We start from the raw sequence: 13,472 nt of genomic DNA on the forward strand, positions 1-13,472 counted from the left end.
GATCTGGAATTGCAAGAGTCTATAAATGCGTTTCTTACTTTCTTCACCAAATAAAGCAAAAACTGCTCTATATCTTCTTTATTTTATTTATTTATTTTAATGTACTTGGTACAGGGTCTCACTATGCAGCTTGGACTTGTAGTGATCCTCCTGTTTTCAGTCTCCCCGGTGCTGGGATTACAGGTGTGTGCCACCACGCCCGGTCTTCCTCTATGTATTGAGGTGGCAAATTGTTCCTGATCCCTAGGACAGACAAACTTTGGTAAATAAATATTTTCTTTGATTAAATCACTTCCCTAAAATGGATGTGGTGACACATGCTTGTAATCACAGCACTCCTGAGGCTGAGGCAGGAGGACTGCTATGAGTTGGAAGCCAGCCTGGGCTACATAATGAGACCCTATCTCAAAGATACCTAGCTAAATGAGTAATAAAGTCAATTCTCTAAACCTAGGAATTGGGCTTTTTTTTTTTTTTTTTTTTTTTTCCTTAAAGCACAAATACAAAGTATTTAGCAAGTATAACCGAGTCTTCCTTTAGAGGAAAAATGCACTTGTGGAGCTGGGGAGAGCCACGCCTCCGTGTGGCTGCCCAGGCCCCCTGCTTGGCAAGCCAGAAATGAACTGCTGCTGCTGCTGCTTTAGCAGTAAACGGTGCTTCCCATCAGGTGTGTCTTCATTTTATTTATTGCAGCGCTGGGGCTGGGCCCTGGGCTGCACCCACGCTAGACAGGTGCTCTACTGCGGAGCTCCGCCCTTGGCCCTCTTGAACCATCTTTAATTGTGGGGCCTTGATTAGTTCCTACCTTTAAATGAAGCAGCAGCGTGCTTGCTTCAGCAGCACGTATACTAAATTAAGCAGCAGCAGAGTGTGGGAGCCTTACCTCTAATGTGTCCCCCAAATCCGTCCCCTTCTCACTTCTGCCAAGTGACCACCATCTCATCCCACCAGGCTTCCTGCCCTGGTCCTAGAGCCCATACCTCACCCAGAAACCACTGCACCCCGTAACCCTCCAGCCAAAACCTTTCCATGATTTTCCACCATCCCTAGAATAAAATCGAAATTCCTCACAGGCCCAGCAGCTGTGACAACCTTGGGCCTACCATCCTCCCCCTGCCTGGAGGGCCTGCTTTCTCCAGGCACAGCCCAGCCCCAGGCCTTTGCACTTGCTGCTCCCTCTGCCTGGAACACTTTCCCCTGCTAGTATTGTGTGACTGGCTCCTGTATGCCAGTCAGTCCCGCATCACCTCCTGAGAGGCTGTTCCAGCCCCACCTGTCCAAAGGGTCTCTGCCTACCTGTTCCCTTGTCACCCTGTTTATTGCCATCATGCATTTCACTAGCTACATTTGTCAAATTATTTGTTTAGCTGTTTATTGATTGCACCTTTCAGCCACATCTATTTGAGCACCATAAGGACATGAATTTACCTGCCTTGTTCATGGGTTACAGAAGTACTCAGTAAAGCTTTATTGAGTAAATGGATGAATGGATAAATGACCAAATAAACCTGGAGAAAGACAGAGAAAGAGACAGACAGACAGACAGACAGACAGACAGACAGACAGACAGAGGAAGAAGAAGGGAGGAATATAAACCAATTATAAAATGAATACAGGAATGTGGGACCTTGATTATTTCCTAGCTAGATTATTGGAGCCACATTATGTGATGCCATCTTTGAGATTTACTACCTAACATTAGCACAGTTCTATTCTCCTGTGGCTCTGAACCTGGGCTATGCTGAGCATTTCCACCTTGGGCTTTCCCAGCTGTCTGTCACCTGCCAGGAGGTGCTTTTGGAGTGGTGGGGCAGGGATCAGCTCAGGTTCTGTAGACCCAGGAGCCAGAGATGCCCACCACCCATTTCCTCCCCTGCCCATGGGCCTCCCTGTGTCGCTTTCAGCAGTTCTGTTGATATAGGGAAAAAAACTGGTCTCGGGTGGGTGACCTCTAAACCATACAGGGAACCTCCAAATGACATAGAGAAAAACAATCTCCCGACCTGACCTACACAAGTTCGTGTTCTCTAAAACCGAAGAATGAATTTTAGGAACAAGTGGAGGTCATGAGCAGAATATATTTACTGAGAGAAAGAAAGCTCCTGTCCAAGAGAGGGACAGGAGGGGGGCCCAAACGGGTAGTTCCCCGGGAAGCTGTCTCTTCCAGGGACTTTTATAGTGTAAAACCATGTGAGGCTAAGGTAGAGAGAATGGGAACTCGCTTAGGTGGGCAGGAGGTGGGCCAAAACTATGGTCAACCAATGGGATTACATATGGGACAGGTTCTTTTTCTTTTGGGGGTTGGAATGCGGGATAGGGTCTCTTTCTGTTGGGGGTTGGGCTAGTGACTCACTTGGGTCTTTCCAGGCGATTGATACCTATTTAGAATATCGATCTCAGGTACTACTCATTTAGCATTTGTTTGGCCTTTAGGTCTTTAGGTCTGGTTCACAGCAGGAGCATCCGCCCCTCCCACAGTCCTAAGGCATCTCATCTTCTGTGCTGTCTCCTTTGAGGGCCTGGCCCTGTCTGACTGCCTATAATATTTTTATCTAACTCGGCTGCCTACAATACTGTGACTCATCCTGAGTGAGCTCCACGTCCCACTGCTCCTTGGTCTCTGGGCGTGTAGCTTTTCTGCTCTGGGCCAGTGCTGTGGGGAAGCCTGGGGACCCCACCGAGGCAGCTCTAGAGGGCCTGTAGGATGCTGAGACAGTGAGGCAGTGGGCAGCCAGCCTGCATGGGGCTCTGGACAATCTGGGCTTCCTTCTCTCTGTCTGCTGCAGGATGGGGTGTATCAAGTCCAGGTTCCTCCGGGATAGAGGGAAGGACTCCAAAACCGAGCCTCGCTCCAGTCAGCACACCCCAGTGTATGTACCGGATCCCACATCCTCACTCAAGCCGGTGAGTGTGAGAGGGGTGGCCATCCCTGTGGCTGCCCGCTGCTCTCCATGTCAACCTCACAGCCTCCTTCCTCCTGGGGCCAGGTGGGACATAGTGAGGTTCAATGCCGCTGTTGCCCACTGCCATGCCCTCTCTCTGCAGGATGTGTCTCAAGATGCTTCCTGGTCAAAGGAATCACTTCCCTCCTGCAGCCCAGCTTTGCGCTACCAACCAGGCTGAGTGGGCACCTGGCCTCCATGCCCTGCTTGGGGGTAACACTAGACTAGACTGATAAAAGCATCAGTTGCAGTAATGACAGGTTGTTAACAGTAACATTGGGAGTGCAAGAGCAGGAGGAGTCCCAAGAACAATAGTGAGGACAGTAAGAAAGAAAACACCAGCAGAATGACTTACTTATTTTATGCTTATGCAGAGCTTACTATGAGCAAAACACTAGCCTAAGCAATTCACAAGTATTAATGTGCTCAGCTGGGTTGGCAGCATGCCCCTGTATTCCCAATACTTGGGAGGCTGAGACAGGAAGACTGCAAGTCTGAGCATATCCTGGGCAACTTAGGACTTATACAGGCCTCATCTCAAAATAAGATAAATAAAAAGGGCTGGGGATATAGCTTAGTGTGAAGGTCTTAACTTCAACTTCCAGTGCCACACACATGAACATAAAATAAAATAAATGAAATGAAAGTTCAGCACTTACAATAAACATTGTAAGTGACAATTTGTATCCTATCCCTGTTACAGGTGGGGAGACAGAAATGAAATTACTCTCCCAAGGCCACGTGACCATCAAGGGGTGAAGCCAGAATGCAAACTCACACATGCATGCTCCCCTGGGAAGTACCCGTGGTAGGAGTGAAAGTAATCAAGTAGGGATGAAACGACAGTCAGTCGTGGTAGGGACAGTGACGCCAGTGGCTGAGGTGGTGACAGCTGTGAAGGCAGTGGTTGCAGAGTAGCAGAGATGAGCATGCTGATCTAGGGAGGGGGCAGCTGCCCACAGCAGGATAACAGGAAGCCTGTGTGCCTGTCCTTGAGACACCTGCCAGGCACTGGGAAGGCGCTTCCCTATAAAGCAGCCTCACCACAGCTGGGGCCTTAGGGCCACGGTGACTGAGGCCAGTGAGGCCAGATGGGCCAGGGCCAGGGCTTTCTAATCCGAAATGTGGAGCTGTCTCCACTCCCAAGCCATTCAGTCCCCCATTACCTAAATTTAGGAAGGGGAACACAGCCGCTGCTCGGTGCCTCCCCAGGTGGGCTGCACTTGCTCTTGGGGTGACCCCTTAGAAATCTGTCCTCATATTGAATGGAAGCCTGCTATCCTATAACCCCTACTCCTTGGTCCCAGACCCACTCCTTAGGCTGCTCAAACACTTCCATTCCCTTGGCCTCATAGAAGTCCGCAGAGATTAAGGCCAAGATGGGACGCAGCCCCCAGCCCTCCCCAGTTGCCTTTCCTAGGATGTAAGTTCCTGGCTTCTCTCCACCTGGTTGCCCTTCCCCATGCAGGAAACCTAAAACAAGACTAATTCTGGAAAAGGGAGACTAATGGGATGAGATGGTCACCTCTCTCTCTCTCTCTCTCTCTCTCTCTCTCTCTCTCTCTCTCTCTCTGGGACCCTTGGCTATTAACCCTAAATCACTCCTGGGCCTGCTCCTCTCCTGACCTATGTGGCCTGGACCCTGTCTGTGAAGAAGGCTCTAGGTCTCAGGTTCTTGGAGATCCAGAGAGGCCAGCAGCTTCTCCCAGCAGGTTCAGAGCATCTGATCTAAGGGATGTCATTGTCCCCCTCACCACAGGGCACTGGCTGAGAGGTGAGTTAGTCAAAGTGCCCCCCAGACAGGAGGTTCCCAGGTCAGGTCAGTGCGAGGACTGGGAGTGAGGAGGCTGCTTCCCTGCAGGACTTTGCGAATGCCCACCCCACATCATGCATTCCTCAGTGTTTCCAAAACTCCGTTTTTCAAATGATTGTTTCATGATATGCATGATATACAAATACACTCTCCTTGAAAATTAAAAATAGCAAAAGCTAGAGTTAAACCTACAGAAGTACTAACCAATGCATCCCTCCTCAGAAAGGCCACATCCTCTCCTCTGAGGAATCAACTCTTGTCACCTTGGTGTGGGCTCTTAAACCTTTCCCCAAGAACTTACACTCACACCCGTGTAGTAAGAAACAGGTGTCCACAGAAGACATTGAGGGTGTGTGTGTGTGTGTGTGTGTGTGTGTGTGTGTGTGTTATGTGTGTCATATATTTCATTCTCAGAACCAGCCTTTGACACCTAACAATGTATTTTTGCAGCCAAGTCCATAGTAGTACTCAACCTTGGCCTCCTTCTTCTAAGCAATGCTTGGAGCACGTGGTGTAGATGGCAGTGCCCTTTTAGATGGATGCTTAGATTATTTCAAATACACAAAGGAATAAAGGGAACCTTTATTGATGGGAAATGTTGGTGGATCTATGATTTCTTCTAACATGCCTCAGAAAATACCAAGTCAGACTAACTCCCTCACTCTAGAAGATGTGATCAGAGAAACAGGATGAATGTTTAAATTTTTAAAAAATTATTGTAGTAAGAGACACATCACCATTAATACCCTCAAGGCGCTCCTCTCACTTCCAATATCCTCATGCCATCATTCTTGCCACTTTCTAAAGCACTTCTGGAGCCAGCATGGTGATGTGCATCTGTGATCCCAGCACTCAGAAGGCTGAGGCAGGAGGAGCGCTGTGAGTCTGAGGCCAGCCAGGGCTACATAGTGAGTTCAAGGCTAACCTGAACTACATAGTGAGACCCTGCCTCAAGATAAATGAATAAATAAATACTCCTGGAAGCCCTCTTGTGTGAGTATCTTTATGAGGTGTGATCAAAAACACCATGAATGATGCTTGCTAGTGCCATCCAATGGAAAGGCGGGCTGGGCCCATAAAGACATTACGGTGTGTCCTCACCCACCTTATTCACCAGATCTGGCACCAGGCAGCTTCTGGCTCTTCCCCAAAGTCAAAATGACTATGAGAGATGAGTGTCTGGATCAGGTCGTGAAGGCAGCCGTGACAGTGCGACTGAAGACACTCACCAGAGGACTTCCAGAACTGCTTCAGAAAGTGCTAAGAGTAATGGGGCACGTGTGCCTGTGTGTAGGGTGAAGGGGATGCCTTCAGGGAGACTAATGGCAATGTGTCTTTATTTATTTATTTATTTATTTATTTGTGTATGTGTGTGTATGTGTATGTGTGTGTGGCCAGCTCAGTCCACCAGGGGGCAGGGCTGGCTGGCATGTGGTGCTGGGGGATTGAACCGCGGTCCCTGTGCTTTGCTAAGCTTGTTCTAAGTAGGTGCTTCAGACCACTGAGCCATCTCACCAGCCCCTGGCAATGTGTCTTTTGCTGTAAGGAATCTTTTTTTTAGACTGGAAATCCCATTTATTTATTTTTTCTTTTTTTCCCATAATTTTATTGAGAAACAAATAGCAATAAGACATTTTCAAACCAAATTGGTAGGACAGTTTCAATAATTAACACATTGCATACATTCTTCCTAGTGGTTAATTGCTGTACAAGATGTGGACTTGATATCCTATTTACAAACACCATTAGAACAAATCCCTCTATTCATTAAGAGAATCTAACTATATATCTATCCTAACCACTTTGAATACACAGATACAAAATGGACATTCATCTGTATCCCCTTTTTTTTGTTAAGTTCCATCATTTAAATATTATAGGTGTCTAAACTCAGGAAAATATTCTAAAAGAGTTCATTAGTCCATAATAGTATTGGGTCTTCTGCTTCACTGGCAATGTCAGAAATTGTTGACCTGAGTCCCCTACAGCTCAACATAACAGCATGGCTTTACTTCTTCTACTTCGTTTTTATACTTTTCTGCTGGATGGTTAAGACCAAGGTAAAGCAGGACCTATTCAACAAGAGTTGTAGCTTTTGGGTGTGATAAGGTCAGTGAAATCCCCTCAGGATTTATCCTGAGATCCTGTACCTCAGTAGACCCTTTGTCAGTTTCAGCCATGTGGATGAGTCACGGCCATTGCTTGGTGTAAGGAATCTTTTTAATCTAAACATTTATCATATATTTTAATCACCTATTTTATGTGGAGGGAGTCAGTCCAGCACCTTCCAGTACATCCCAGGCCAACAAATGGCAAAGGGTGCAAATCAGGAAACCTGGATCATTGTGCTGGCTCTGCCCTTCCTGTGGCATCATCACGTATGTTCTCTCTGGGCCTCATCCCATGACATGCAGGGACAGGGTAAGATGCTCTCGGGCATCCTTCTCAATGGCACTTCGCTAGCTCCTCACACACGCAGATTCATCTTCCTTCCCTTGTTTCTTCCTGCAGGGGACTAACAGCAACAGCAACTCCCCGGGGCCCGAGGGTGAGTATCTGGCAACAGATGCAGGGAAGAGGGTTAAGTTCAGTTCTGGATCAGAACTCGAAATCAAAATGCCAGAGTTAAGACTATCCTTGAAAATGCGCTGACTCACCCCTGAAGTGCTTTGCCACACTCCTCATGTCTCTACAACACTGAGCAGTAACAAGGATAGAACCCTGTTAACTGTAGAACCTGGAGCCAAACCCAGCACAACTATGGTTACTCGTGCTGTGAGACGGATGCATTGGTGGGTGCAGAACTAGGGGCGCAGAGCAGTGTGAAGATGCTCCAGCCACAGTCTGCTCATACCGAGCCTCCTGTCTCTATGTCTTCTGTCCCTGCAGGTTCCGAGGACATCATCGTGATTGCCCTGTATGACTATGACGCGATTCACAGAGATGACCTCAGCTTCCAGAAAGGGGACCAGATGGTGGTCCTGGGGGAGTGAGTCTCCAGTTCAGTCCCCCTAAGACATATCGCCCTCCCTGACTCAGTTATGCCTCCTTTTGTGATTCAATAAAGATGCCACATGCGAGCTGGGGAGATAGCTCAGTGGTCTAAAGTGCCTACCTGGCAAGCGCAAGGACCCAGGTTTGATCCCCAGAATCACATACTGTGCCAGCTCTGGAACCCCACATGCAACATGCCAGCCCTGAAACTGGGCCTGGTGACACATTCCCATAATCCCAGCTCTGGGGAGGCTAAAACAGGAGGATCACTATGAGTCCAAGCTGCATAGTGAGACCCTATACCAAATAAATAAATAAATAAATAAATAAATAAATAAATGATTTTTTAAAAATGCCACATGCTTGTAGTCCCAGCACTTGGAGGCTGAGGCAAGAGGATGCAAGTTGGAGCGCAGCATGAGCTACCTAATGAGACTGTGCTTCAAAAACAAGCAAACAAAAAATCCTTATAGGCTGTCTTAGACTGGGAGTAAATGACCGATAACCCTGGTCATCATAGAAGGTTGTGCTGTCATGCTGGAGATTGTAGCAACAGGAAGGGGACTGTGCACATAGGAATAGTGCACTTCCAGGCAGGGATGAGCAGGTGAACCACTTTCCAGGAACCTTTCCTAGAACTCAGTGAGTGATTAAGCTCTAGACTTCGCCGTGGGCCAGGCGCTGTTGAGTGACTTTGTTGAACTCTGAATCTGGCTAGGTGAGGATCAAAAATCTGAGACCAGCCTGAGCCACTTAGCAAGACTCTGTCTTAAAAATAAAAGGGGATGGGATGTAGCACAGAGATTCAGCACTTGCCTAGCATGTGAGTCCCTGGCTTCCATCCTCAGCCCCACAGAAAAAGAAACCCTTGGATCTGTGTTGTCACCTCAGATCCCCCTCCAGCCCTGGCCATCAGTGGGGCCAGCAGGCAGGAGATGCAGGGCTCAGGGGTCAGAGAATTTGTGTTTGGCCAGGCCCTTAAGCCCTCTGGCTCCTCCTCTGAGCTCCCTTGGAGCCACAGTGTGTCTCTCATGGGCACAGCCCCTGCCTAGGGTCCAGCTGCCCAACAAAGCCACAAGCCCAGGACAGAAGAGCAGGACCAAGGAGCCAGGCCACAGGCAGAGTCTGGGACAGGGCTCAACTCCAAATGCTCAGGGGGACTTGACCAAGATCCCTGTCTAAGTCATGGGGCCCAGGTCAGGGCCAGGATTGTCATGCTTCTGCCCCTGCCCCTGCCCTTGGCCCTTGTGGCTCTTTGGGAGTGGGAGTCAAGGGGCTGGAGAATAGTCCCGTATAGCCCTCATCTCTTCTCTCTCTCCTGTCCCTCAGGTCAGGGGAGTGGTGGAGGGCACGTTCCTTGGCCACCCGGAAAGAGGGTTACATTCCGAGCAACTATGTGGCGCGCCTTAACTCTTTGGAGACAGAGGAGTAAGTATCTATTTCCTGCCTCCCAGAAGGAAGCTTGAGCAAAGCCAGCCCTGTTTCTGCCTCAGGACTGCCACATGTACCATCTGCCCTCTGGTTGCACTCTTCCCAGGGTTTACACCTTAGCTGGCCCCTGCCACGCCTCAGGCCCCAGAGCCTTCCCTGCTTACCTCTCTAAGGTGGGTCTGTCGGCAACTCTCCCTTGTGGAAGCCTATTTTATTCCTTCCAAACACCTCTCACTAGAAAAAGTCATCTTGTTTCTTTGGCTGTTTACACATACATCTGTTCCCCAACAGGAATGAGGGCTCACACTGGGGTTGTGGAGTTAGTCTGCCTAGACCTGAACTTTGCCTTTACCTATCCAAGCTAAATAACCCTGGGCAAGTTACCACCCTCTCTGTTCTTCAGTTTTCTCATCTATAAAATCAGAATAATAAGTACAACAATTTTTTTTAATATTTATTTATTTATTTAATGTGTGGCCAGCTCAGCCCACCAGGGGGCGGGCTGGCTGGCATGTGGTGCTGGGGGATTGAACCGTGGTCCCTGTGCTTTGCTAAGCTTGTTCTAAGTAGGTGCTTTAGACCACTGAGCCATCTCACCAGCCCAACCATTTTGTTGATAATAAGAGCTCAATGAATATCAGCTGTCTTTCTCTCTAGTTGATAATAGACGCCCAGAGAGGGGGACCAACTTGCTAGAAGTCACACAGTGTGTTTTCAGCAGGGCCAAGGCCTGCTACCATCTGCTCCATGGTTCTGTATGTCAGCTCCTCACCTGAGTGTGTTTGGGGGTGGATTCAGCTGCTGCTATGCAATACCCCAAACATCTGGGAAGAATGAAGGAAAGCTCCCAGGATATGATCCAGAGTTTGAAGTTCTTTGTAGCCACATTTTGGCTTAGAAAGTCGTGCTGACTATGTATTTGCCTATGCATATGCAGAGCATTGGGTAGGAAGTTAAGCAGGCTCAGACCTTCACTCCCACAGGCCTCTGTGGCCCCGAGAGGGCTCTTCCCCCAAAGTCATATGTGCTTGTGAAACTTGGAGACTTGAGATGTGTGACCATGCTGAGCTAAAATAGCTGCCCAACCTTCACACCCAAAGGCACTGCAAGGCCCTTGAGCGCTTTGTGTTTGTAATGCCACATTATTTTTCTTTTTAAAAAGTCTCTCCCCAAATTGAGCAGTTTTTAGTCTCAGCAAGCTGGATTTGCCTTTGGTAAATGTCTGTTCTGACATAAAAAAAATGACTGTATTCTCAAAAAAAAAAAAAAAAAAAAAAAAACCAACTTAGAGGAAAATGATGCAACAGGAAGTAAGGCTCTGCCCCCTGGTTCCCACCTGGGTCCAGGTGGCTACAAGTGCCCTGTGTTAACCCCACCTTTCCCCCAGGTTCACATGTGTCCCCATCTCTTCTCATAAGGTGGTTCTTCAAGGGCATCAGCCGGAAAGATGCAGAGCGACAACTCCTGGCTCCTGGCAACATGCTAGGCTCCTTCATGATCCGGGACAGTGAGACCACCAAAGGTGACACCAGCCCCCTGCTTTTTCTCGACCTGCAGGGGTAACCCAGGCTTGCCTCCACCTCTCCCTTGGAAAGGCTCTGGGGAAGACTGAGCATCTCAGCCAGGTGGCCATAGCCACCATGTTTACTTCTGCCCTTTGCTACTCTGAGGCAGGGAGAGCTGAGAGTCTGTGCTAGGCTTGGCCCCTCTCAGCCCCCGTAGTTGCTTGCTTGGTCAATACAATAGCCTCAGGTGGCCCCCAAAACAGACACCCTGTTGAAACTTGCTCTTCACTAGCTTGTATTTTTAAAATATCTATTGCAATCTATCTGATCCACAAGCCTGATTCCTCCCTCCATAAGAAAATGGGGCAAAATGAGACTGCAGAAAGTCCCAAGCCAGCCTCCTCTGAGACTGTACTTCAGATATTCCTTGGAAGCCTGATGTCAGGAGTAGCTTCCTGAAATCTCTGTGTTGGGAGGGCTGCAGCTTGACAGCAGGAGATGGGTGGCAGGAACAGTGCCCGAGAATCATCACCAGTAACTCAAACGCATCAGCTGAGGCTAATTTTCACAAGGGACTCAACACCAAGTGTATCCGCGCTCACAAGAAAAGTAGATATAAATATAAAAGGTAGGCCTACAATGGGTGCTGGAGAGTCACTTGTGGGAGAGCACAAAAGGACTGTCTGTGTGCTGGAGATGGAAGGCTACAGTCAAGAGTCAAAGGCCCTGAGGCCCACTGTACAGCCTCCTGTGGGTCTGCACTGGAAGCCAGAAGACAAATGTCCCAGGTGCAGAGGGGGGCTCCGCTAAAGAAACAGAAGTGAGCCTTCCTTCTTCCTTCCCCTTTTTATTCCACTCAGGCTACAAACCTAGTGTTTTGTGTCACTCACACCCAAGGTGGGTCTTCCATGGTCAGGAAATCCATTCAGTCACACTCAGAACTATGCAAGCCAATCAGGAGGGTGTTTCTTACAATAGTCAACTATCACAATGGGATTCTCCTGACTTCAGACTTCACATGCAGAATGTCTGTGTCGGACTACATGTTTAGATTCAGATCTGATTCATTTAAATAACTTAGTTGTATGACATGCGACCTCATGGTACCCTAAAGCAGGCTATTTTTGGGACATCGATCAAAAATGTCAGTGTAGCCTTCTACTTGATCCCTGGCAAAGCCCGAATATGGCTAGGGCAATGTCATTCATGGTGTTGCAGGTCAGTGAATGTTTCGGAGTTAAATCCTCTCACCCAGTGAGCCCCCTTCCAGCCCTGAGGAGGGAAAAAAAACCAGACAAAAAGGCAAAGCTACCTGCAGCTCACCACTCCTCTCCACTTGCCCAGGACAGCTTAGGAACAGGAGGGTACAAGAGAAGCTACAGAATCTTCACAAAGCCTGAGGAGCAGGAAGTGAGATGGCCCAGGTTTCATGGCCCTCCACAGTGGGGGTGTGGTGGAGACTGAGCCGATTTAATAAAACGTGCAGCATGAGGCCCCTGAATCCCTTCCTGCTGCCTCTTGGATTCTGCCCACTCCATTGGGCATCAGCCAGGGCAAGCTCACCTTGATAGGACAGAGAGGCTATGAAGGGGCCTGCGAGCTGGTGGCTGTGCCACTTACCAGTTGTGTGACTACATGTGAGTTACTTCATCTTGCTGGGGAGGGACCCCTAGAAAAGGGGCATCACATTTGTAGTTGATCTGCATCTATAGGATGCATGTTGTGAGGCCAGGGCTGGTGGTCCACATCTGTAATCTCAGCACTTGGGAGACTGAGGCAGAAAGATTGCCATGAGCAATCCTGATTCCTCCCTCCATACAGAATAGGTTCAAGACTAGCCTGGGTTAGATAGCAAGACCCTGCCTCAAGATTAAAAAAGAAAAATGAGAATCATAATGTTATAAAGCTTCTACACCTCAGGGGATTATTAATTCACTATAAAATGATTCATACAATTCTAATTTATTATAATAAATAATAGGTTCAAGACTAGCCTGGGTTAGATAGCAAGACCCTGCCTCAAGATTAAAAAAGAAAAATGAGAATCATAATGTTATAAAGCTTCTACACCTCAGGGGATTATTAATTCACTATAAAATGATTCATACAATTCTAATTTATTATAATAAATATTCCTATTCATTCATACAGGGCGCTTAGAATACAGTAGTACCTGGCGTGTGTGGTCAATGATTATTCATCCAATGATTTAAATTTCCCCCCAGCTCTATGGCACTGTGCTGCTATGGTAGAGAAAAATAGTGATAGGCTAGAGACATGTCCACAGGCACGGTCTCAAATGGTGAGCTGGTAGACAGAAATGTTTCTTATCCACATGATCATGCATGCACTGGGTTCCTGTTGCTGGTGTATCAACTACAAATGTGGCGCCTTTTCTAGAAGTTACAGCCTTCCTTGGCTCACAGCCCTACTGATGTTTCCAGCCCTTGATTTCCGTCTTCACTTCTCCTACTACCAACTTAGACCATGCCCCCTTCTGACAAGCTGAGAGTCCCCTTTACCCTGAAGGGTAACATTCCCAGGAATCAGGGGTTGGGTGAAGACATCTTGGGGGATCATTGTTCAATCTATGACAGTGTGTTCACATTCTAGTAGTTGGACTAAATTTTCCTTACTATTGATCTTTTCATTTAGAGAACTAAGTAGATATATGATAGATAGATAGATAGATAGATAGATAGATAGATAGATAGATAGATAAATAGATAGACACACTGTAGTCAGAGGAAAAAATAATCATGAAGATGATGAGACAGCCAATGTTTA

General features: G+C 47.8%; 1 protein-coding gene across 2 annotated transcripts in view; it reads left to right on the forward strand.

Moving 5' to 3' along the window:
• The window catches only part of Hck (HCK proto-oncogene, Src family tyrosine kinase), a 41,069-nt gene that overhangs the window by 12,070 nt on the left and 15,527 nt on the right, over positions 1–13,472 (forward strand). The window contains exons 1-6 of one of the 2 annotated variants that reach the window (XM_023714896.1): positions 201–262; positions 2,787–2,904; positions 7,267–7,303; positions 7,645–7,744; positions 9,079–9,177; positions 10,599–10,702. In XM_023714896.1, the coding sequence (XP_023570664.1) occupies positions 2,788–2,904; positions 7,267–7,303; positions 7,645–7,744; positions 9,079–9,177; positions 10,599–10,702 (457 nt within the window). In that variant the 5' untranslated portion in view covers positions 201–262; position 2,787. Of the gene's footprint in view, positions 1–200; positions 263–2,786; positions 2,905–7,266; positions 7,304–7,644; positions 7,745–9,078; positions 9,178–10,598; positions 10,703–13,472 lie in introns of those variants that run through there. The other variant, XM_004630795.2, reaches the window with a different exon arrangement.

The sequence above is a fragment of the Octodon degus genome, unplaced genomic scaffold (genome assembly GCF_000260255.1).
Source record: "Octodon degus isolate 3935 unplaced genomic scaffold, OctDeg1.0 scaffold00037, whole genome shotgun sequence".
Lineage (NCBI taxonomy): Eukaryota > Metazoa > Chordata > Mammalia > Rodentia > Octodontidae > Octodon > Octodon degus.